The 25,861-nt window shown below is 40.7% G+C and overlaps 1 protein-coding gene across 1 annotated transcript in view; it reads right to left on the reverse strand.

The window, feature by feature from the left end:
- Positions 1–200: 200 nt before the first annotated feature.
- Positions 201–25,861, reverse strand: part of LOC130072189 (cilia- and flagella-associated protein 46) — a 122,736-nt gene continuing 97,075 nt past the window's right edge. The window contains exons 46-59 of the mRNA XM_056237202.1: positions 25,451–25,521; positions 24,541–24,647; positions 24,337–24,440; positions 22,363–22,439; positions 21,049–21,201; positions 11,865–11,950; positions 11,201–11,261; positions 10,996–11,049; positions 8,574–8,673; positions 8,387–8,499; positions 3,454–3,511; positions 1,553–1,680; positions 796–885; positions 201–326 (exon numbers count right to left, since the gene is read on the reverse strand). Coding sequence (XP_056093177.1) covers positions 214–326; positions 796–885; positions 1,553–1,680; positions 3,454–3,511; positions 8,387–8,499; positions 8,574–8,673; positions 10,996–11,049; positions 11,201–11,261; positions 11,865–11,950; positions 21,049–21,201; positions 22,363–22,439; positions 24,337–24,440; positions 24,541–24,647; positions 25,451–25,521 — 1,315 coding nt within the window. The 3' untranslated portion in view covers positions 201–213. The remainder of the gene's footprint in view (positions 327–795; positions 886–1,552; positions 1,681–3,453; positions 3,512–8,386; positions 8,500–8,573; positions 8,674–10,995; positions 11,050–11,200; positions 11,262–11,864; positions 11,951–21,048; positions 21,202–22,362; positions 22,440–24,336; positions 24,441–24,540; positions 24,648–25,450; positions 25,522–25,861) is intronic.

The following is a 25,861-nucleotide window of genomic DNA, read 5'->3' on the forward strand; positions in this document are numbered from 1 at the left end:
ACTGAAGAGTTTGGGATTATCAATATTTGTTTGACAGCAAGAACAATAAAAGATGAACATCGTAACATCTGATCGTAACATTTACATGTTACCTGGCTTTAAACTTTTAACAACAAAAGAGAAGTAGAAGAAACAGACAATCTGAAATGATTAGTAACTGATTCTTATGTCAGAGTGTTTTGCTGAGGTTAAATCACAGAGATCTCCAGTTGTTTATATAACCACTAAATTAGGAAGTCCATAAATGACGAAGTTGAAAGCGCTGGAGCTCAGAGGTGTTTCCCTCAGGACGTCTTCAGAGGAAGAGTTTACAGCCGAACCCTCGCCTGAAGAGTGACGAGAGAAACACACACACACACACACACACACCTTCATCAGCTGTTTAGTGGCAGACATAAAGAAAACACACACTCACACTCTCTCTCAAACACATAGACACTCTTATTCTCACTCACACTCACACACACACACACACACACACACACTCTCTCTCTCTCAAACACACGCACACACACACACACACACACACACACACACACACACACACACACACACACACACACACACACACTCTCTCTCTCTCTCTCTCTGAAACACACACTCACACTTACACTCTTATTCTCACTCACACACACACACACACACACACACACACACACACACACACACACACACACACACACACACACACACACACACACACACACACACACACACACACACACACACACACTCTCTCTCTCTCAAACACACACACTCTTACTCTTACTCTCTCACACACACACACACACACACCTGATTTTCCGCTGACTTCTGCTCTTTCTGACGTGTGTGTGCGTAAAACATGAGCCGCTCGTCCTGAAGTCAGTCCTGTGTTCAAAAGATCTACACACACATATGAAGTTGATTTCAAAAGTGTTTTTGAAGAAGCATCATGTGTGTGTGTGTGTGTGTAATGTAAAATTGTAAAGAAATGATTGGAGTCTAAATATGGAAACACTTTATTTAAAGCATTTATGTTTGATGCATTATAAAGGTATTCATAATGTACGCTATAATGCATCATATCTTTTCATAAATATCCAAAGTTCCAAATTGGTTGTTTGTCATGTGTTTTAACGCATTAAACTTTCTAAAGGTGTATTCAATAAATAAAGCATTATAACTGTGTTTAAAACTGTCACACAATTACACAATGCGTTATAAAAAGGCATAATTAATGCATTAAAAATCTTTTACAATGCATTATATATAAAGGCTTTACATTTTAGGTGTTTCTACTTCAAACATTTCACATTTAATTCGATGTGTTACTTGCCATTTTCTTAGAAATTGCTAGTAAGTTTCACAAACAATTTCTGAGTGAAAATAGTTTGATAGTAAATGGTACAGTAGATTATTCTCCAGTGTTGGTGATGGCCATTCCTGGAGCTTGAGGGATCGATCTCCAGGGAACGCTTGGATTTTTGAAGTTTTTTGTTTTTCGTTTATGATGTTTATGCAATGCAAAGCGTCAGCCGAATGCATGCGTGTAAATGTGTGTGTGACTCACCGTCCATGAGCGAGCGCAGGATTCGAGCGTTGGCTGAGGCGCTGCTGTGCCATTGGTTGAGCAGGACCGAACGAACCCCCCCGAGAGTCACCAGATACACCGACCCGACAGGACCGGCCAAAGCCCGACTGGAGAGAGAGAGAGAGAGAGAGAGAGAGAGAGAGAGAGAGAGAGAGAGAGAGAGAGAGAGAGAGAGAGAGAGAGTGGATCACAAGTGTTTTATCATCCTAACTCACAGCAGTTTTTATAATATTTTCAGCGCAAAAGTTTGAGAACATTTTTCTTTTTCGTTTGAGGGATTTTTTCATTTAAACCTGCAAATTTGGATTAAGAAAATGTCAGATTCTGCACTATTTCTACACTTGATATGGTTTTGATATGGTCACAGGATATTGTTAGACTGCATGACATCATCCTTTCTTTGATGCCAATGAAGTAAATCAATGCAGAATTGGCGTTTTGTGCCTTTTGCTTCATGTCTGTTTTCTCTGAGGTCGTCTATATGCTAATGTACTACTATCAGCTGACAAAAGGAAACCTTTTACAGATCTATATGCTTTTGTCACATCTCTGGCTATATGAAAACAATAATCTGTCCATGAATGATGGATCATCCGGCCGAGGAAAGAGCGCTTAATCAATTTACTGACATCTCTATCAGGGTTATTATATTAAAACTAAATACATACATACATTCCTGTTACTTCAAAATAAAATACATTTCACATTCTCATTTAGTTTAATTGATGTACCAAAATAGCAAACTAAAACTGAAATAAAAATGAATAAAAAGTATATCGACAAAAAAAAGAAAGAATAAAAATTACAAATACTACAAACAAAACTTCTAAAACTTAAAATTCCTAAGATGAAAATATGAAAAATAAAAACATAAGAATACGAAAAATATGTTATAACAAAAAAAACGAATAACTGAACATGTTCGTTCCCTTCGTTTTGGAATCTCACTTAAGATGGCGAAATACCCTGTGAAGTCCACTTCACAGTCCACTTACGGTCGAATGGAACGCACCTATTGGCTGTGCTGCGGCAACTGCACATCCAATGGCACGGGCGCCTCCAACGTGTGCGCCAATGAGCTAGCATTACATCAGACACGTCAGAGCCCGCCAAGGGGGCGTAGCCAGACGCCCTCGAAATAGCCATAGTAGCAGGCTAGCAGCAGTTTACCACAGCACAGCTCGCTCGGAGCGTTCAATGTCGGTTCTATATACTGTAAAACTTCAATTAATGTTAATAATATTTGTTTCAATCACCGAATGAAGTCTGCTATATTTAGGACAAGAGTCGCGACCTTAAATTGCTTGCACAAAACTCTTGATCAGCACTCAACATTTGTTTATTGTTGTTCATTTAAACCGTTATGCGCAGAGAGCGTGAGGGCGAGAGAGAGAGAGAGAGAGAGAGAGTGCCTGCGAGTGCGACCGAGAGTAAGGTCTGCGGTCTTGGCCATTAGTTGATTTACTTGGTTTTGAGTAAGTTAATACGTTGTCAAATATGTTTAAACTTAATTAAACTACCTATACAAGTAGTTGTGTCTCTTTGTATTAATTTGTCCTGTTATTAACATAATGCGCAACCAGATTTTCGAATAGTTTGAATATATGTGGTTTTTTTAGAGGGAATATTCGAACGTCATTTTTGAGCAATTTTGACAGCCCTAGTGTGGGTGCGTGTGTGTGTGTGTGTGCGTGTGTGTGTGTGCGTGCGTGTGTGTGTGTGTGCGTGTGTGTGTGTGCGTGTGTGTGCGTGTGTGTGTCTGTGTGCGTGTGTGTGTGCGTGTGTGTGCGTGCGTGCGTGCGTGTGTGTGTGCGTGTGTGTGTGTGTGCGTGTGTGCGTGCGTGTGTGTGTGCGTGCGTGTGTATGTGTGTGTGTGTCACCTCTTCTGGACGCTGACTGGGTTCTGAGCGCAGTCCAACAGAAAGAGCATCCGACATCCTGAAACACACATGAGTGAAATGCCATGAGATATTATGTCTTGTTTTCCGGGGGAATTAATCAAAATGAAGTGAGTTTTTGCTTAAAACAAGCAAAATTATCTGCCAATGGGGTGAGAAAAATAATCTTAATTCAAACAGAAACAGGATTATTTTTCTAACCCCATTGGCAGATCATTTTGCTCGTTTTAAGCAAAAACTCACAATTTGGATTTATATCCCCAGAAAACAAGACTTAATATCTTATGGTATACTACTTTAGCAAATGCATCTTGATTTAATAATTTGTTGCTATTTATAACCAGACAGAAACACTGAGTAAGAAAGCATGTTTGCAGTGTCAGTGCTGTGGAAACGGCTCGTATTAAAGCTGCTTTCTGCTGGAAACGTTCACTAGTGTAGAAATGAAGAGAGCCGCTGGATTATTGAGTTGTGTTGTGTGTCGAGAGGATTAAACCGGCGGGAGAATCAGTTCCCGACGGAGTCCGGCCTCTATAAACACTCTCATAGAGTTACTGATGTTGATGTATCTGGTGTAGAAACTCATTCTGATCTCTGATCTGACATTTGTGCATTACAGAAGAATGTTCTTCACAGTTCCTTCTTTTTAACCAATGAACCTTTCCGGGATCAGGATTAAAAGCCTGTTCACAAACACAACAATAACTGCACTGATAACTATTCTAGCATCCACACCATTCCAGCCTTTATTATAAGCGCTCTGTCGCTTTAAATGCTCGGGCTCTGAAGCAGGGTGGATTCTGATTGGCTGTCAATTTTTGTCTCATTTATCAGCTGGAAAAAATCGTTCTGAAAGTAATTCCAAAGATATTGTTTCTCTGTGCCGTTATCATTATAGTTATTCTTTTACATTTAGAATGATTTTTATAACTATATGGTTATCATTATAGTTATTGTCACTGGTGTGAACAAGCAATAAGGATACAAAATATTTTCTTACTCACAATTTCTACAAGATATCGGCCGATATATGTTCACTTTTAATGTTATAATTATCGGTCCGATAAGAAGATTTGGCTGATATATTAAAGCTGATAAATAATGTATTATTTCCACACTGTCATGCACTGTTCAACATGATGGTTTCGAATTGATTGAAATATTATTATAATTATGTATTTTTTGGGGGTAAGGAAAGTTGGCCATAGGAGTGTAAAATTTATTTAAAAATGTTTTTTGTTTGATTTATGTTGAAGTGCTCTGGACATGGTTTTTAAAGGTGAAGCTTTTGTTTTTGTAATCAGACTCTAAAAAATTATAAAACAATTTGGAGTAAGATTTATCGGCCAATATATCAGTTATCGGCTTTCAAATATAAAGAATTATCGGTTATGAGTCTCGGCCAAAAGTGCATCCCTAATTAATACCCTTGTATTTTAGCTATGTAAAATCATGGTGAAACTTGTAATTGCATTATTTGCAGTGTATTTTTAAACATTAGGTATGATGGTTATGAATGTAGGAACTGCAGATGTCATTTATCTCTGACGCTACTGTAATTCTGGACAAATTAAAATCATTTTAACTCATATTAAGAACCAGTGATCTATAGTGTGAGATGAAAACTTCCTAATAAGACACGTTTTATAGTGTTTTATAGTGTTTTACATCACATGAAGCATAAGAAAACATCAGTGTAACTTAAAGTGATACTCTGAAGATTCAGAGTTTAAGTTTCAGACACTTATTAGGGTCAATTTCACTTCGGATGCTTAAGATCACACGTTTTTTTATCAAATTAAAGAGCGTTTCTAACATACTGTAGATTTACAGAAGCCATGAAGAGGGTGAAGAGTTTAAAAATGTGCCGAACGAGGATTTAGAGCATGTAAAACAAGCTTATTTTCCAGAACTGCACCATGAATATTCATAAAACATCATCATCAGGTCTGCTGACGACCTCATAAAGTCACATCCAGTTCTAATGAGATCAAACAAACCGTAGCAAATCTACATAAATGTGTGATTCTGCAGGTGTTCTCTTCATATTCATATTCATAAATAATAATGGATCCTGCTGAGATCCTTCATCAATCTTCTTCCTCAGTGTTACGGTCTCGTTTTCCAGCACAAATATCTAAACATTCTTAAATCAAGATACATACATACAACTAAAAAACTAAATTATTAAAACATTTCTGTTAATTGAAATAATGCTGAAATAAAATTAAATATAAACATTAGTTGAAAAACTTTAAGTGAAAATAAGAAATGTTGCCTTGGCAATACATTGAAATAAGTTTAAGCAATGAAAGCACTGATTATTAAATGGAAATAAATAACAACTAAAACTAACAAACTGAAAATAAACTAAACCTAAATAACAATATATGAAAAAATAACTTAAAAAATCTTTTAAATTAAATTACTAAAGATTAAACTAAAATTAACATGAAAACTAAAAATATAAAAATAAAAGCTAATATCAAAATATTAATAAAACTATAACAAATTAAATAAAACTAAAAATTACAATAATTCGGGGCTCATTTGCATATTCATAGAACCGCGCATACTAAATGAGGCAAGGGTGTCGAGTTACATTCAAGATATTTAAAGGCATGAAGAATTTTTTTTCAAGGAAAAACGTTTAAATATGTACCTTTGGTGATCAAAGATGAGTTTTAAGGGATAAAATCATTGACTACTGGGGGACTTTAAGAATATTGGTGCTGGAAAACAAGACAAAAACATTGAGGAAGAACATAATTTTGTTGTTGTTGTAGTGCATTACATCCTTCATACTTTCCCTGTGATGCTGAAGACCAATAAATAATATTGCTCTGAATTCTAATAAAAAAGTATCTGAGAATAAGTATTTTAACCAGAAAGACTGAATAAACCAACGCTTTTAGGAAGTGGCGGACATATATATATATATAGATATATAGTCAAACCAAAATGTATTCAGACACCTTGCTATCCTAACTTTCATAAATTAATTATAGTGTCCTGCACCCACTAGTAAAAAAATGTATATGGTGTTTGAATAATTTTTGGTTTGACTGTATATATATAAAAATATAAATATTAATTAATTCAACTAATATTTATATTTTATATATATATATATATATAAAGAAGATAAAACCACACAACAAAAGTACTAAAGCTTGCACTAAAATTAAAATGAAAACAAAAAGATATAAAAATGTTTTTTGATTGAAAACTGTAACAGTGTATCCATTGTGTCCGCTCAACTCGGCTCTTTCTTGCAAGAAAACGACATCTATGAAAAGTTTCAGTCTGGATTCAGACCACATCATAGCACTGAAACTGCGCTTGTTAGAATCACAAATGATTTACTTTTAGCTTCGGACCAAGGCTGTATCTCAGTACTAGTTTTACTTGATCTTAGGGCTGCGTTCGATACTATAGATCACACAATACTCTTAGATCGACTACAAAATTACACTGGTGTTCAAGGACAAGCATTAAGCTGGTTCAGATCATATTTATCTGAACGCTGCCATTTCGTCATAACTTCGGCAAACTAAGGAGTGCCGCAGGGATCTGTGTTAGGCCCTTTATTATTCTCAATATATATGCTGCCACTTGGTAATATTCTAAGGAAACATGGAATTAGTTTCCATTGTTATGTTGATGACACTCAAATATATATTTCATCACGGCCAGATGAATACGCTAAATTATCCAAATTGACAGATTGTGTTAAAGATATAAAAGATTGGATGACGCGTAATTTTCTTTTATTAAATCCAGACAAGACAGAGGTAATACTTATCGGTTCTAAAAACCGTCCACAAAACCTTTCACAGCACGACTTTAACATATTAGGATGCCCTGTTACTTTATCCGCTACTGTAAAAGACCTGGGTGTTACATTAGACTGCAACCTGTCTTTTGAAAAGCATATTTCATATGTTACAAAAACAGCCTTTTTCCACCTTAGAAACATTGCTAAGCTACGTAATATGCTATCAGTCCCTGATGCAGAAAAGTTAGTTCATGCATTCATGACCTCGAGACCAGATTACTGTAATGTTTTATTAGCCGGTTGTCCTGCATCCTCAATAAACAAGCTACAGTTAGTGCAAAATGCAGCCGCTAGAGTTCTTACTAGATCAAGAAAATATGATCATATAACACCGATTCTATCATCACTTCTTTGGTTACCTATAAAGTTCCGTATTAATTACAAGGTCTTGCTTTTGACTTATAAAGCTCTGAATGGTTTAGCTCCAGTCTATTTAACGGATCTTCTATCGCCCTATAATCCATCGCGCTCTTTAAGATCCCTAAATTCGAGGCTTCTGGTCATTCCTTGGATATCCAGATCCACCAAAGGAGGGAGAGCATTTTCACATTTAGCTCCTAAACTCTGGAATAGCCTTCCTGATATTGTTCGTTGCTCAGACTCGCTCTCCCAGTTTAAAACTAGACTAAAGACGCATCTTTTTAGTCAGGCATTCATATACATTTTTTATCTTACAGTTACTGTAAATTCGGCCTCTACTTCATTAACGCCAGAGGAGAACTGGCCCCGACTGAGCCTGGGTTCTCCCAAGGTTTTTTTTTCTCCATTGGGTCATCTGATGGAGTTTTAGGACACCATGGGGTCACTTGATGGAGTTTTAGGACACCATCGGGTCACTTGATGGAGTTTTTCGGTTCCTTGCCACTGTTGCCTTTGGCTTGCTCAGTTGGGGATATTCAAATTAAATGACCCATCATACCACTGATCAGCTCTACCAAACTTGGATGTCTTTTCCAGTAATAAACAAACACTGTTAAGTTGTTTTGATTGATACTGTGAAGCAACTTTGATACAATCTGTTTTGTGAAAAGCGCTATATAAATATATTTGACTTGACTTGACTTGTATGAGTGTTACCGGACAGGTTGAGCGTGGCCATCTTGACTGGAGGAAAGCCGGAGAAGAAGCTCTTGGCGGATGAGTAGATGAACGCACTACAGGACATCAGCAGCTGCTCCACATCTGCAAGACTGAGGAACAAACATCATCTCCACACACACTCACTCTCAGCTTCTGAAACGTGTGTGTGACTGCGGCTTCAGACCTGCGCTGGCGCTCCACGCCGATCAGCCCTTCCCACTGAGCCGTGAACTGAGACGCGTGTGTGTCGAGACTCTTCCTCATGCTTTCTGCTGGGCTCCGATCTCAACAAACCAGAGCAGATTAAAGCGTTAGTTCACCATCACAGTCAACAGTTACTCACCCTCATCCCAATACATCCCAATACAATCCCTCATCCCAATACATCCCAATACAACCCCTCATCCCAATACATCCCAATACAAACCCTCATCCCAATACATCCAAATACAATCCCTCATCCCAATACATCCCCTCATCCCAATACAACCCCTCATCCCAATACATCCCCTCATCCCAATACAACCCCTCATCCCAATACAACCCCTCATCCCAATACATCCCAATACAAACCCTCATCCCAATACAACCCCTCATCCCAATACATTCCAATACAAACCCTCATCCCAATACATCCCAATACAAACCCTCATCCCAATACATCCCCTCATCCCATACATCCCCTCATCCCAATACATCCCCTCATCCCATACATCCCCTCATCCCAATACATCCCCTCATCCCAATACAACCCCTCATCCCAATACATCCCCTCATCCCAATACATCCCCTCATCCCATACATCCCCTCATCCCAATACATCCCCTCATCCCAATACAACCCCTCATCCCAATACATCCCCTCATCCCAATACATCCCCTCATCCCATACATCCCCTCATCCCAATACATCCCCTCATCCCAATACAACCCCTCATCCCAATACATCCCCTCATCCCATACATCCCCTCATCCCAATACATCCCCTCATCCCAATACCTCATCCCAATACAAACACTCATCCCAATACAAACCCTCATCCCAATACATCCCCTCATCCCAATACATCCCCTCATCCCAATACATCCCCTCATCCCAATACATCCCCTCATCCCAATACAAACCCTCATCCCAATACATCCCCTCATCCCAATACAAACCCTCATCCCAATACATCCCCTCATCCCAATACATCCCCTCATCCCATACATGCCCTCATCCCAATACATGCCCTCATCCCAATACAAACCCTCATCCCAATACATGCCCTCATCCCAATACATCCCCTCATCCCAATACATCCCCTCATCCCAATACATGCCCTCATCCCAATACATCCCCTCATCCCAATACATGCCCTCATCCCAATACATCCCCTCATCCCAATACATCCCCTCATCCCAATACATCCCCTCATCCCAATACATGCCCTCATCCCAATACATCCCCTCATCCCAATACATGCCCTCATCCCAATACATCCCCTCATCCCAATACAACCCCTCATCCCAATACAACCCCTCATCCCAATACATCCCCTCATCCCAATACATCCCCTCATCCCAATACATCCCCTCATCCCAATACAACCCCTCATCCCAATACAACCCCTCATCCCAATACAACCCCTCATCCCAATACATCCCCTCATCCCAATACATCCCCTCATCCCAATACATCCCCTCATCCCATACATCCCCTCATCCCAATACATCCCCTCATCCCAATACAAACCCTCATCCCAATACATCCCCTCATCCCAATACATCCCCTCATCCCAATACAACCCCTCATCCCAATACATCCCAATACATCCCCTCATCCCAATACATCCCCTCATCCCATACATCCCCTCATCCCAATACATCCCCTCATCCCAATACAAACCCTCATCCCAATACATCCCCTCATCCCAATACATCCCCTCATCCCAATACAACCCCTCATCCCAATACATCCCCTCATCCCAATACAAACCCTCATCCCAATACATCCCCTCATCCCAATACATCCCCTCATCCCATACATGCCCTCATCCCAATACATGCCCTCATCCCAATACATCCCCTCATCCCAATACATCCCCTCATCCCATACATGCCCTCATCCCAATACATGCCCTCATCCCAATACATGCCCTCATCTCAATACATCCCCTCATCCCAATACATCCCCTCATCCCAATACATGCCCTCATCCCAATACATCCCCTCATCCCAATACATGCCCTCATCCCAATACATCCCCTCATCCCAACACATCCCCTCATCCCAATACAAACCTCGAGGACTAAGATTTTCTGGTAACACTTTACAATAAGGTTCATTAGTTAACATTAGTTAACTACCTTAGTTAACATGAACTAAGAATGAACAATACTTCTAAAGCATTATTAATCTTAGTTAATGTTAATTTCAACAATTACTAATACATTATTAAAATTAATTTAATTATTTGATCAATTTAATGCATCCTTGATGAATAAAAGTATTACAATCGTAGGTCTTATTGTGATTATCCTTCATACAATTATAATGCTTTCACCCGCTTTCACTCAAAATATGTGTCATATTAAAGTAATATGTTTCTGAAACTAATTCCACTCACCAGCCCGTTTTCCCTCCTCATCCTCCTCTTCCTCCTCCTGGGAGTCAACTACATCTTCAAGCCTGAGTTAAGAAAGATTTCTACAAACTATTTTACAATAAAAAAGCCGTAACTAGAGTGACCGCTCTGACATTTCACACACACGCACGCACGCACACACACACACACGAGACAGAAAATGAAGGTGTTTTACAGTGAAGGATACATCTGAACCGGTGTGTGTCCACTGGGACGGTGTCTGGCGGCGGGACACGATTGACCAGAACCTGCGGAAAAGAGGAAGGTCACTTTACTTTATGTGAACTGAGGAGGAGGAGGAACTGAAGAAGAGCAAAGAGTCCTCATAGTCAATACACTGCAAAAATGCTTTCCTTACTTAGTATTTTTGTCTCGTTTCCAGTCCAAATATCTAAAGATTCTTAAATCAAGATGCATTTACTAGATGAGTAAAATGCCATAAGATATTAAGTCTTGTTTTCCGGGGGAATTAATCAAAATTAAGTGAGTTGTTGCTTAAAACAAGTAAAATTATCTGCCAATGGGGTGAGAAAAATAATCTTAATTCAAACAGAAACAGGATTATTTTTCTAACCCCATTGGCAGATAATTTTGCTTGTTTTAAGCAAAAAGTCACTTAATTTTTATTTATTTCCCCAGAAAACAAGACATAATATCTTATGGCATTTTCCTACTTTAGTAAATGCATCTTGATTTAAGAATTTTTTGATATGTGGACTGTAAACAAGACAGAAATACGAAGTAAAGAAAGCATTTTTCAGTGCATGAGAGGCATTAAAAGGGAAGCGAACGAGAACATCCAAACGTGTGTGTCTCTATCAGCGGTTGCCAGACTCGTTTAGGAAACTCACCGCTTTGATTCCTCGGCTTTGATCGGCTCTCCCCTTGACTCCTCGGACACCTTTGGCCTCTTTCTTATTGTCACTTTCAACCGTCACTGACGAGAAAGATTATTAAAACCGGAAATTAGTGTCTGACTGGCTTGTTATAGTGGAAAACTAGTGCAATGCTCCTACAGTCACTCACAAAGGCCAGTGACATTTAATATCAACACTGTGTTCTTCAATAATGTGAGTTTAATGCAACAGAGACATTCATCTGCCTCCAGCAAAAGTCACGTAAACACATTACGCTGAATAATTTCAGTTTTGCACGATCACATTTAAATGTGACTTTCTTTGATCAAACTCATTATAGGGAAACAGTTTACTCAAAATGTTTGACTCAAAACTTTTTACTAGAACTGTTTTTATTTCATAGTTGTTGTGCAGTGACTAATGATAACAAATGCAAACTTATGTAAATGTAAAGTGTTACAAACACAATCTAGTTCTAATATTGAAATCACTTTTTTTGAAGCAGCACAACTGTTTTTAATGTTTATGACCAGTAGGTGGCGCTGTCGCGAGGATGCATTAATCAGGCATGAATTTATCAAATGGCGCAAATGTGGTGAGTGAATATTCAAATCAATAAATAAGGCAAGAAATCTGAAGGAAAAATGATGGTTTCTAGACCAAAACTGCTTTAGACTACAATGACAGACGATGAATGAAAACATACATAATCAATAAACAATGACTGGCCTCTGATGATGGAACATATAATGCATATATATCAGATAAAACTTCAAAAGAACTGCTTCAAATACACACTGCACATGTGCCAGTTATGAGGAAAATAAACGTCGCTATCAGCGCATGAATAAGTTTAGTATAATGTTGAATTTCCTCAATACATGCTGTAATTTATTCAGTTATGCAAAACATGGTGTAAAATAACAAAAAGCACTGATTGGCTCTACGTCTCCTTGACATAATGCTAAAATATGAATGATCAAATAATGCTAACGACTGTCCCACATGATAATGAGGCTTATGAGCATGAACACACTAAAGTGCACATGGACCGATATTATATTATAACTACCGTTATTATACAGCAGCACAGACTGAAGAAATACAACTGCAGTCATTTGCATATGGCATTTTAGTGCTGAGGTCTGAAGAAGTGTGAAACAATTATTCAAAGAAAAAGATAAATGCTAAAGGTTGAAGTTAAAATCCCTATGAAATATTAAAATCCCCTTCACAGACGTTCCCCCCCTGCAATGTATAGCGACAGTATATTTATTTAACAAAGGAAAATATTTTATATACATCCAAAAATAGTACAAAGTGATTGTTTTGAACAAGTATTAACTTTTTATATTTTACAGTGTTCTTGTTACATGTGGTTACTGTCGTAATAACTATAAATTATGTATAATAACATGCAACTAACCAAACCCCAATCCTAATCCGATATATAATAAGTATATGTAGTTAATTATTATTACACGGCACTTAAATTCATAATTACACTGTAACACTGACACCTTAAAATAAAGTGTTACCAAATAAAGTGTAACCCAAAACACTTATAATTTATTTTCAAAATAAATATTTTTCTGTATGGGAATAATGAAAAGAACATCGATCGATAAGCTATTCAAATTATACGTAGAGTATAACATTTTCCAGAGTGAAACGGGTGAAATAATGAAACTTTATTGAGGTGTCTATTAGTGGCAGAAAATATCTAGAACTATTCAGACCCAGAGACAATGAACTGGTGTAGAGTCACCGATCCCCAAACACACTGATCCCCAAACACACTGATCCCCAAACACACCGATCCCCAAACACACCGATCCCCAAACACACCGATCCCCAAACACACCGATCCCCAAACACACCGATCCACAAACACACCGATCCCCAAACACACCGATCCCAAACACCCCGATCCCCAAACACACCGATCCCCAAACACACCGATCCCCGATCCCCAAACACACCGATCCCCAAACACACCGATCCCCAAACACACCGATCCCAAACACACCGATCCCAAACACACCGATCCCCAAACACACCGATCCCCAAACACACCGATCCCCAAACACACCGATACCCAAACACACCGATACCCAAACACAACGATCCACAAACACACCGATCCACAAACACACCGATCCCCAAACACACCGATCCCAAACACACCGATCCCCAAACACACCGATCCCCAAACACAACGATCCCCAAACACACCGATCCCAAACACACCGATCCCAAACACACCGATCCCCAAACACACCGATCCCCAAACACACCGATCCCCAAACACACCGATCCCCAAACACACCGATCCCCAAACACACCGATCCCCAAACACACCGATCCCCAAACACACCGATCCCCAAACACACCGATCCCCAAACACACCGATCCCCAAACACACCGATACCCAAACACACCGATCCCCAAACACACCGATCCCCAAACACAACGATCCCCAAACACACCGATCCCAAACACACCGATCCCAAACACACCGATCCCCAAACACACCGATCCCCAAACACACCGATCCCCAAACACACCGATCCCCAAACACACCGATCCCCAAACACACCGATCCCAAACACACCGATCCCCAAACACACCGATCCCCAAACACACCGATCCCCAAACACACCGATCCCCAAACACACCGATCCCCAAACACACCGATCCCCAAACACACCGATCCCCAAACACACCGATCCCCAAACACACCGATCCCCAAACACACCGATCCCCAAACACACCGATCCCCAAACACACCGATCCCAAACACACCGATCCCAAACACACCGATCCCCAAACACACCGATCCCCAAACACACCGATCCCAAACACACCGATCCCCAAACACACCGATCCCCAAACACACCGATCCCCAAACACACCGATCCCCAAACACACCGATCCCCAAACACACCGATACACAAACACAACGATCCACAAACACACCGATCCCCAAACACACCTTCCCCAAACACACCGATCCACAAACACACCGATCCCCAAACACACCGATCCCCAAACAGACCGATCCCAAACACCCCGATCCCCAAACACACCGATCCCCAAACACACCGATCCCCAAACACACCTTCCCCAAACACACCGATCCCCAAACACACCGATCCCCAAACACACCGATCCCCAAACACACCGATCCCAAACACACCGATCCCCAAACACACATTCCCCAAACACACCGATCCCCAAACACACCGATCCCCAAACACACCGATCCCCAAACACACCGATCCCCAAACACACCGATCCCCAACACACCGATCCCCAAACACACCGATCCCCAAACACACCGATCCCCGATCCCCAACACACCGATCCCCAAACACACCGATCCCCAAACACACCGATCCCCAAACACACCTTCCCCAACACACCGATCCCCAAACACACCGATCCCCAAACACACCTTCCCCAAACACACCGATCCCCAAACACACCTTCCCCAAACACACCGATCCCCAAACACACCGATCCCCAAACACACCGATCCCCAAACACACCGATCCCAAACACACCGATCCCCAAACACACCGATCCCCAAACACACCTTCCCCAAACACACCGATCCCCAAACACACCGATCCCCAAACACACCGATCCCCAACACACCGATCCCCAAACACACCGATCCCCAAACACACCCATCCCCAAACACACCGATCCCCAAACACACCGATCCCCAAACACACCGATCCCCAAACACACCGATCCCCAAACACACCGATCCCCAAACACACCGATCCCCAACACACCGATCCCCAAACACACCGATCCCCAAACACACCGATCCCAAACACACCGATCCCCAAACACACCGATCCCCAAACACACCGATCCCCAAACACACCGATCCCCAAACACACCGATCCCCAAACACACCGATCCCCAAACACACCGATCCCCAAACACACCGATCCCCAAACACACCTTCCCCAACACACCGATCCCCAAACACACCGATCCCCAAACACACCGATCCCCAAACACACCGATCCCCAACACACCGATCCCCAAACACACCGATCCCCAAACACACCGATCCCCGATCCCCAACACACCGATCCCCAAACACACCGATCCCCAAACACACCGATCCCCAAACACACCTTCCCCAACACACCGATCCCCAAACACACCGATCCCCAAACACACCTTCCCCAAACACACCGATCCCCAAACACACCTTCCCCAAACACACCGATCCCCAAACACACCGATCCCCAAACACACCGATCCCCAAACACACCGATCCCAAACACACCGATCCCCAAACACACCGATCCCCAAACACACCTTCCCCAAACACACCGATCCCCAAACACACCGATCCCCAAACACACCGATCCCCAACACACCGATCCCCAAACACACCGATCCCCAAACACACCCATCCCCAAACACACCGATCCCCAAACACACCGATCCCCAAACACACCGATCCCCAAACACACCGATCCCCAAACACACCGATCCCCAAACACACCGATCCCCAAACACACCGATCCCCAACACACCGATCCCCAAACACACCGATCCCCAAACACACCGATCCCAAACACACCGATCCCCAAACACACCGATCCCCAAACACACCGATCCCCAAACACACCGATCCCCAAACACACCGATCCCCAAACACACCGATCCCCAAACACACCTTCCCCAACACACCGATCCCCCAACACACCGATCCCCAAACACACCTTCCCCAAACACACCGATCCCCAAACACACCGATCCCCAAACACACCGATCCCCAAACACGCACCGATCCCCAAACACACCGATCCCCAAACACGCACCGATCCCCAAACACAACGACCCTAAACACACCGATCCCAAACACACCGATCCTGACCAGTCGTCACCCGGGATCCAATCCATGAGCTTGTGTGTGTGTCTGTGTGTGACCCTGCATGTGTCTGTGTGTGACCCTGTGTGTGTGTCTGTGTGTGACCCTGTGTGTGTCTGTGTGACCCTGTGTGTGTCTGTGTGACCCTGTGTGTGTCTGTGTGACCATGTGTGTGTATGTGTGACCCTGTGTGTGTCTGTGTGTGTCTGTGTGTGTGTGTCTGTGTGTGTCTGTGACCCCGTATGTGTGTGTGTGTGTGTGTGACCCTGTGTGTGTGTGTCTGTGTGACCCTGTGTGTGTGTGTGTGTGTGTGTGTCTGTGTGACCCTGTGTGTGTCTGTGTGACCCTGTGTGTGTATGTGTGAACCTGTGTGTGTCTGTGTGTGTCTGTGTGTGTGTGTCTGTGACCCCGTATGTGTGTGTGTGTGTGTGACCCTGTGTGTGTGTGTCTGTGTGACCCTGTGTGTGTGTGTGTGTGTGTGTGTCTGTGTGACCCTGTGTGTGTCTGTGTGACCCTGTGTGTGTCTGTGTGACCCTGTGTGTGTCTCGACCCATTTCTCCCCCCACGAGGCTCTCGCTGCCCCATATATGAGGACCTACTTGTAGACCACGGCCTGATTATTGCGTTTGTGGTTATTTTCAGCCTGACGTCGGTTTGGACACTGTAAACGTGAAAAGATGAATGTGTCCCATGAGGCCGATCTGTCCCTTCGAGCCGAAGACACACATCTAACAGTCTCATCTCTGCCCTGAATGTTCTTGATGTAGTTCTTCCATGTTTGAAGTCTCAATGTGTTTCAATCAGCCAGGTCATAAAGTTTCATCTGGATCAGAAATATAAATCCATATTTTGCATATTTTGATGAGGTAATCCATCTCACAGTTGTGCTGGTATTGGGATGAATCACACTGATCCAGATACAAACTTTTCCAGATTACTAAATCCGGATTGCCAGTGCTAAATGGGAATATCACAATCTCAAGAACAACAGATACACAAACTCAAAACTACAGCTACTGATTTATTTAGGGATGCACCGATATTACAATTTTGGCCGATACCGATAACCGATAATTCTTTATATTTGAAAGCCGATAACCAACATATTGGCCGATAAATCCGAATCCAAATTTGTATGTAATATTTGAGAGCCTGATTACAAAAACACAAGTCTCACCATTTAAAGCGATGACCCAAACACACAATTATAATGTTCTCATGATAATGTTATGTAGCCGATATGACAGGCTTGCGCTGCACATGTTGCATTTCACTGTATTTTCCTTTTTAAAGTGATTCCAAATCATATTTCAAGCAATTCAAAACCATCATGTTGAACAGTGCGCATCTGAAGAGTCTCAGCTGAAGGAAATAATACATTAGGTAACACTTTACTAGAAGGGGTGTGCATAAGACTGACATGACACCTTCATAATCATGACACGTCATGAATATGAAGGCAGTTTTATGCATGTTTATGACAACTGTCATTAAGTGTCATTCGCTCAATGATGACATTTTTAATGCAAATATGACATTGTTTGAGATGTCTTTGTTATGACAATTTGACATAAACCAATACATCATAACCTGTCATAAACATGACATAGCAGAATAATTATCAAACTTAAGAAAGCACTTAGCTTTATGGGTTATCATTACATTAAACTGTCATGTGTTTGGTGGTTTTGACATTGGCTGTCATGAGGCATTATAACTGTGTCATGAATATTTTTCTTGACCTCGACCACAGTGGTACAAATTGATTTTGTCATTAAAATGTTATAATGGCCTCGTGACAGCCAATGTTAAAACCAACCACCTGACAGTTTAATGTAATATTAACCCATTAAGCTAAGTGCTTTCTTAAGTTTGATAATTAATCTGCTATGTCATGGTTATGACATATAATTATGATAATTTGTCTTGGTAATGTCAAGTTGTCATGACAAAGTCACTGACAGGTTATGATGTATTGGTTTATGTCAAGTTGTCATAACAGACATCTCAAACAATGTCATATTTGCATTAAAAATGTCATAATTGAGCGAATGACACTAAATGACAGTTGTCATAAACATGCATAAAACCTCCTTCTGTCATGTCATGATTATGAAGGTGTCATGTCAGTCTTATGCACACCCCTTCAAGTAAAGTCTTCCCATACCATACATTATCTATCAGCTTTATTAAATCGGCGAAATTTTCCTATCAAGCCGATAACGATTAAAAATGAACAAAGATCGGCCGATACTGATACGGTGGCCGATATATATCGTGCATCTCTAGATTTATTGACTTTAGCATTGCAAAGAAATGTTTATGTCAAATGTTTAGTTTGTAAAGTGTGTTTGAGGTGCGAACGCAGTGACATTCAGACGTTTTGAAGTGTGTCTGAAGTGTACTTAAACTAGAGAGAAAAACAAACAGTTTTCCCATTACATCTCACAGCCCTAAACCTTCCCTTTCCCTTAATCCGCATGAGTATCAGCCCTCGACATGAGGAGCGTTTAGGAGGGCCTTCAAGTGTAGGGGCGTTTCGTTTTTAATTTGTCAATGTACATGCAGAAGCCAACTACGAGTTGAAAATGAATGAATTAATTAGGCAAATAAAAATGTAAAACATGTCCCAAATGCAACGGCACATTTGAATTTTAAAGAGATTACGAGGTGCTAAATCCTGACAGAGAGAGTATTTCCTATAAGTGTGAGGTTTTTATTCGGGGGTTTGCGAATGAGGTGATTAAAGCTCCGACAGAAAAACTTCAGATGTATTCCGACTTCTGGCGCTCGTCATCTTTACTCTGACGCTGCATTCAGGGACGCACAGACTTCTTAAAACTGTTCAGCAGAAGTGAACTATATAAACCCGGATGGAGAGTCAGCTCTGGTGACACTAGGATGTTTTACAGAGCAAACAAAACACTTATTCACTCGATTCCCAGGTCAGTTCAGGATGTTCACTCGTCATTGAACAGTAGTTGTGCACTATTGTATCCGGAAACCAATGTATCGGGATGGACAGCATTTCATAAAATATCACAGCAAGCAACACAAACACACTTTTCTAGCAAAACATTTGACAAAAAGAAACTTAAAGTGATAAACTACACGTGTATTTCCTCTGCTTCATCATTACACGCTTTTATGCATTTACTAATTAGAGCGAGTGAGATTTAATCAGATGAAATATGTTCTGAATATCGTTTTGACTGAATGTTTGACTGATGTTTTGCTGGATGATTTTTCATTTCCAGGCCTAGATAAATGGATTTAAATATGCAAAAATGCATTAAATGAAGATTAGAGACTGCACTCCTATTGGCAGCGGAGAGCATCATCATGTGTTATCCTCAAACACAAAAGGCAGATGATGTGTAGAAGTTCATGAATGACGACAGACGGCGACAGACACTTCGTTTGGTTTTGTCGGATGTGTTTCGGAGCTTGTTTTCGCTGATTGAACATCCTGAATCTGCACTAGAAGTGATATTCTATGTCTATGTGAATATATTATATACTGTAATTTATTCCACAAAATTGAGGAGTTTTGTGGTTGAAAGTTTAAAAAGAAACAAATCATTTTTTTTGATCCGTTAGGAATGCGAGGAATGCTTCAGCACACAAAAAAACCCTAAAAATGCTCAAAATTCAAACTAAAAATGCTAAAACTTTACCAAAAAATGATTTTATAAATGTCTACATGTGTATCTGAACGCACACTGAAGAGAAATGGCTTTAGGACCCAGCGGAACAGCTCATCTGCTCCGTATAGAGATATAAGGCCATCTAGACGCATGAAATATCATGTTATATATTTTTTTTCCACAAGAGGTCGGCAAAGACTCCCAATGTAAGATATTTTGAGATGAATTAAAATGGTTAAGCATGAAATTGTGAGTTATTTTGAATTTAAATTGAAAGAATGCGAGGAATGTGCTTAAATTACTATTTATTTATTTATTATTTAGTGGTCAAATCTAGTAATTTAAAGGTAAATAAAATAAAATAAAAAAAATCTCAAAAGAAATTACATTAAAAGAAGAAAAAGAAAATATCAAAAGGACAAAAAAAAGAGTTTAATTTTAGAGCTCCGGGTGATTTTGACCAGCGAAGAGGAAAGATGTGTTACAAAGTGCGAGGTGTTTATTATTATTATTATTATTATCAATGTTGAGAACAGTTGTGCTGCTTCATATTTTTGTGGAAACATCAGAAGAGTTGGCTGGTGTTTAGTCTATAAGTTGTATAATGGAGTTGTGAGTATAAACTCGCCTGTATCGTCCGTCTGTAGACGTGCATGAAGAACCTGAAGGGAGAAGTCTCGAGACACGGAGCCGATGCCGTCCGCCTGTAGGACACTCAACGCTTCTAGTGGAAACTCCAACAACATCCGGTCAGCGAGAATCACCACACACTCACCAGGATCTGGAGAACACACACACACACACACACACACACACACACACACACACACACACAGACGTTCAGCACTTTTATTTTAAAGACGTCAACAGGTTTTCCTGCTTGAATGTTGATTATTCTCCTCATATTCTCCATTGTTGCGGCTCCTCTCTTCCCAGTCTGTCAGTAACGCTCCGTTTACTTCCTGTCTCTCTGAAGCCCCTCCTCCTGAAAAGCACACTGTGCTCTGATTGGTCGGCTGGATCGGTGTGTTGTGATTAGTCGAGTGCTTCGAGTGTGTTTGGGAAATGTCCCGCCCCTTACCATAACCACCAGTTTAACACACTACTAACTAACTCAACCAGGCCCCGCCCCTTTATTCTGCGCATTAATTATTATAATGAGGAATATTGTGACGTGTTCGTTCCCGGGAGAAACTCAAGACTAATGGAGGCGTTTCAGGAGTTCAGAAACACTGACACTGATATAGAGATTAATTCCCTTTTTCATGCTCAAACAGCAACATCACACACTAGAGAAAGTTAAACATGTAAAATCGAATTATAGTTCCTCTGAAGTTCCATAAATTATGCATAAGAAGATGGTTAAGTTAGCTTCAGTGTGCTTCACATTTACTTTATTTATTGTGAGCTTTACATGTGGGGATGTTTTATTGGTGCATATTTTACAGCTAAAGATGGACTTGATCTCAGACGCGGGCCTGGAAATCTGATCAATATTTCAGCTCCTCAGATGTCATATTTGATCTCCATATCAAACATCTTCTTATGAGCACATATCAAATCAAACTCGCGCCGATACGCTCTCTTGAGAAACATGTTCCGACAGTGTTAGTAACAGCGGCTGAACACTAGTAGAGACTTTTATCTCTTCTGCTCACCAATGCTGCATTTATTTGATGAAAAATACAGTAAAAACAGTGAAATATTATTGTAATGTAAATCATCTGTTCTCTATGTGAATATACAGTAAAGTGTAATTTATTCCTGTGATCAAAGCTGTATTTTCAGCATCATTACTCCAGTCTTCAGTGTCACACGATCCTTCAGAAATCACTCTAATATGAGGATCTGATGCTCAAGAAACATTTATGATTATTATCAGTGTTGAAGGCAGTTAATGCTAATGCTAATCTCCATTCTAGACGTGTTTGTCTGTCTGTACCTGGCAGAGGTTTATCAGTGGTCTTCTCCTCCTTGTCTTTGGCTCGGGCCGATGTGGAGAAGGACGGGGAACCAGCACTGATAAGACAGAAGAGGAAATTAAGAGAGAGATGAGGGCAGATCATCATATATTACACACAGGACGCTAAACATGGAACAGAAATAAACAGAAGGCACATTTATAGGTGCAATAACTCGTTAACAAAGTCAAATATGATTTTCCCGCCCCCAGATTCATGAGATTATGTGTGTGTGTGTGTGTGTGTTTGAGTGTGTGTGTTTGAGTGTGTGTGTGTGTGTGTGTGTGTGTGTGTGTGTGTGTTTGAATGTTTGACTGTGTGTGCTTGAGTGTATGTGTGTGTGTGTGTATGTATGTATGTGTGTGTGTGTGTGTGTGTGTGTGTTTGAGTGTTTGACTGTGTGTGTGTGTGTGTGTGTGTTTGAGTGTTTTCACTGTGTGTGTGTTTGAGTGTTTGACTGTGTGTGTGTTTGAGTGTGTGTGTGTGTGTGTGTGTGTGTGTGTGTGTTTGAGTGTTTGACTGTGTGTGTGTTTGAGTGTGTGTGTGTGTGTGTGTGTGTGTGTGTGTGTGTGTTTGAGTGTGTGTGTGTGTGTGTGTGTGTGTGTGTGTGTTTGAGTGTGTGTGTTTGAGTGTGTGTGTGTGTGTGTGTGTGTGTGTTTGAATGTTTGACTGTGTGTGTTTGAGTGTGTGTGTGTGTGTGTGTATGTATGTATGTGTGTGTGTGTGTGTGTGTGTGTGTGTGTGTGTGTTTGAGTGTTTGACTGTGTGTGTGTGTGTGTGTGTGTTTGAGTGTTTGACTGTGTGTGTGTTTGAGTGTTTGACTGTGTGTGTGTTTGAGTGTGTGTGTGTGTGTGTGTGTGTTTGAGTGTGTGTGTGTGTGTGTGTGTGTGTGTTTGAGTGTTTGACTGCGTGTGTTTGAGTGTGTGTGTGTGTGTGTGTGTGTGTGTGTGTGTGTGTTTGACTGAGTGTGTGTGTGTGTGTGTGTGTGTGTGTGTTTGAGTGTGTGTGTGTGTGTGTGTTTGAGTGTGTGTGTGTGTGTGTGTGTGTGTGTGTGTGTGTTTGAGTGTGTGTGTGTGTGTTTGAGTGTTTGAGTGTTTGACTGTGTGTGTTTGAGTGTGTGTGTGTGTGTGTGTGTGTGTGTGTGTGTGTGTGTGTTTGAGTGTTTGACTGTGTGTGTTTGAGTGTGTGTGTGTGTGTGTGTGTGTTTGAGTGTGTGTGTGTGTGTGTGTGTGTGTGTGTTTGAGTGTTTGACTGTGTGTGTGTTTGAGTGTGTGTGTGTGTGTGTGTGTGTGTGTTTGAGTGTGTGTGTGTGTGTGTGTGTGTGTGTGTGTGTGTTTGAGTGTGTGTGTTTGAGTGTGTGTGTGTGTGTGTGTGTGTGTGTGTGTTTGAATGTTTGACTGTGTGTGTTTGAGTGTGTGTGTGTGTGTGTGTATGTATGTATGTGTGTGTGTGTGTGTGTGTGTGTGTGTGTGTTTGAGTGTTTGACTGTGTGTGTGTGTGTGTGTGTTTGAGTGTTTGACTGTGTGTGTGTTTGAGTGTTTGACTGTGTGTGTGTTTGAGTGTGTGTGTGTGTGTGTGTGTGTGTGTTTGAGTGTGTGTGTGTGTGTGTGTGTGTGTGTGTGTGTTTGAGTGTTTGACTGCGTGTGTTTGAGTGTGTGTGTGTGTGTGTGTGTGTGTGTGTGTTTGAGTGTGTGTGTGTGTGTGTGTGTGTGTGTGTGTGTTTGAGTGTGTGTGTGTGTGTGTGTGTGTGTGTGTGTGTGTGTGTGTGTGTGTTTGAGTGTGTGTGTGTGTTTGAGTGTTTGAGTGTTTGACTGTGTGTGTTTGAGTGTGTGTGTGTGTGTGTGTGTGTGTGTGTGTGTGTGTTTGAGTGTTTGACTGTGTGTGTTTGAGTGTGTGTGTGTGTGTGTGTGTTTGACTGAGTGTGTTTGAGTGTGTGTGTGTGTGTGTGTGGGTACCTAAAGCATGAAAAGTCAAGCTGTGAGAGAACAGGGCACAGGTATTTCTCCATTTCCTCAAGCAGTGCTTTAAAACATTCGTCCAGCTTTCCAGCTTTCCCTTCCTTTATAAAGAGAGTGAAAGAGTTAAAAAAAAGTTTTGATGTTCATATATTCATATTGAAAGATGCTTTTCATGTTTTGTTTCCTCACTGAAGCTCTCACGTGTGTCTGTGCGCTCAGATGTTTGAACTCTTCCAGGTGTTTGTGGAGCTTCAGTAGAGATGATCTCTGAACACAGGCCTTGACCAGTCTAGAGCAGATCAGACCACCTACAGAACACACACACACACACACACACGCACACACACACACGCGTCAGCGCTCTAGTATCTCCACCTCACCAAACCTGTGCAAAACACACTGCCTCATAATGCAAACAACTGTAGAAAACATGCACATAGATAAACACTAATTAAATTTACAACCAAAATATATATATATATACTAGCACTCAAAAGTTTGGGTTTAGAAGACTTTTTTACAGAAATGAATACTTTTATTCATCTAGAATCCATTAAATTGATCAAAAGTGACAGTAAAGACATTTATAATGTTACAAAAGATTCTATTTCAAATAAATGCTGTTCTTTTGAACTTTCTATTCATCAAATAATCATAAAAAATAAAATGTATCAGTTTCCACAAAAATCTGAACTGTTTTCAACAGTTTCAAATGTTTCTTGAGCATCAAAACATCATATTAGAGTGATTTCTGAAGGATCATGTGATCTCATTTTATTCATGCAAAAATAATTTATTAACCTTTAATTTTATTATTATAGTAGTATTAGTATTGGTTACACTTTATTTGAAGGTGCTCTTGTTACAGTGTAATTCTATAAATAAGTACAGAGTAATATTAATAAACAACATGAACTTTCTATATAATCAGGTTTGGTTTAGGGTTCAGTTGCTTGTAATTGTGCATAATTTACTTTTATAACTATAGTAAATACATGTAAGATATGCAACAGGGACACTGTAAAAGTATGACTCATTAACTAATCTGTGTCTGCAGTGAAAAGGGGGAAATGTGAAAAGGTAAAGGAGTAACGGTGAGCCGGACGGTTACCTGTCACACTCTTTCCTTTCTGAGTCTCTGTGGCTTTAACCTTCTCATAGAACCCGCCGTACAGCACAGAACTACACCAGGACACAACACACAACAGTTCATAGAATTAAACAGAATAAAAAAGAGAAATGAAGAACAGAGCAGGGTAAAATGCAATAGAATTAAACAGAATAGAAAAGAGTAAAATACAATAGAGCAGAGTAGAACAGAGAATAGAATAGAATAGAATAGAATAGAATAATGTAAAACAGAACAGAGGGGCAAAATAGATTAGAATAAAATACAGTAGAATAGAATTTAATGTAGAGCATGGTGTTTGATTTGGTTTGTAATGTGACACTATAGCCTTCTGTAGAATGTAGAGTTGCTTTACAGCTGGAAATGAATGTTTCATATTTAATGAAGTCTGCA

Source organism: Rhinichthys klamathensis, unplaced genomic scaffold, assembly GCF_029890125.1.
Source record: "Rhinichthys klamathensis goyatoka isolate OS25496 unplaced genomic scaffold, OSU_Roscu_1.1 h1tg000482l_1, whole genome shotgun sequence".
Taxonomy (NCBI): Eukaryota; Metazoa; Chordata; class Actinopteri; order Cypriniformes; family Leuciscidae; genus Rhinichthys; species Rhinichthys klamathensis.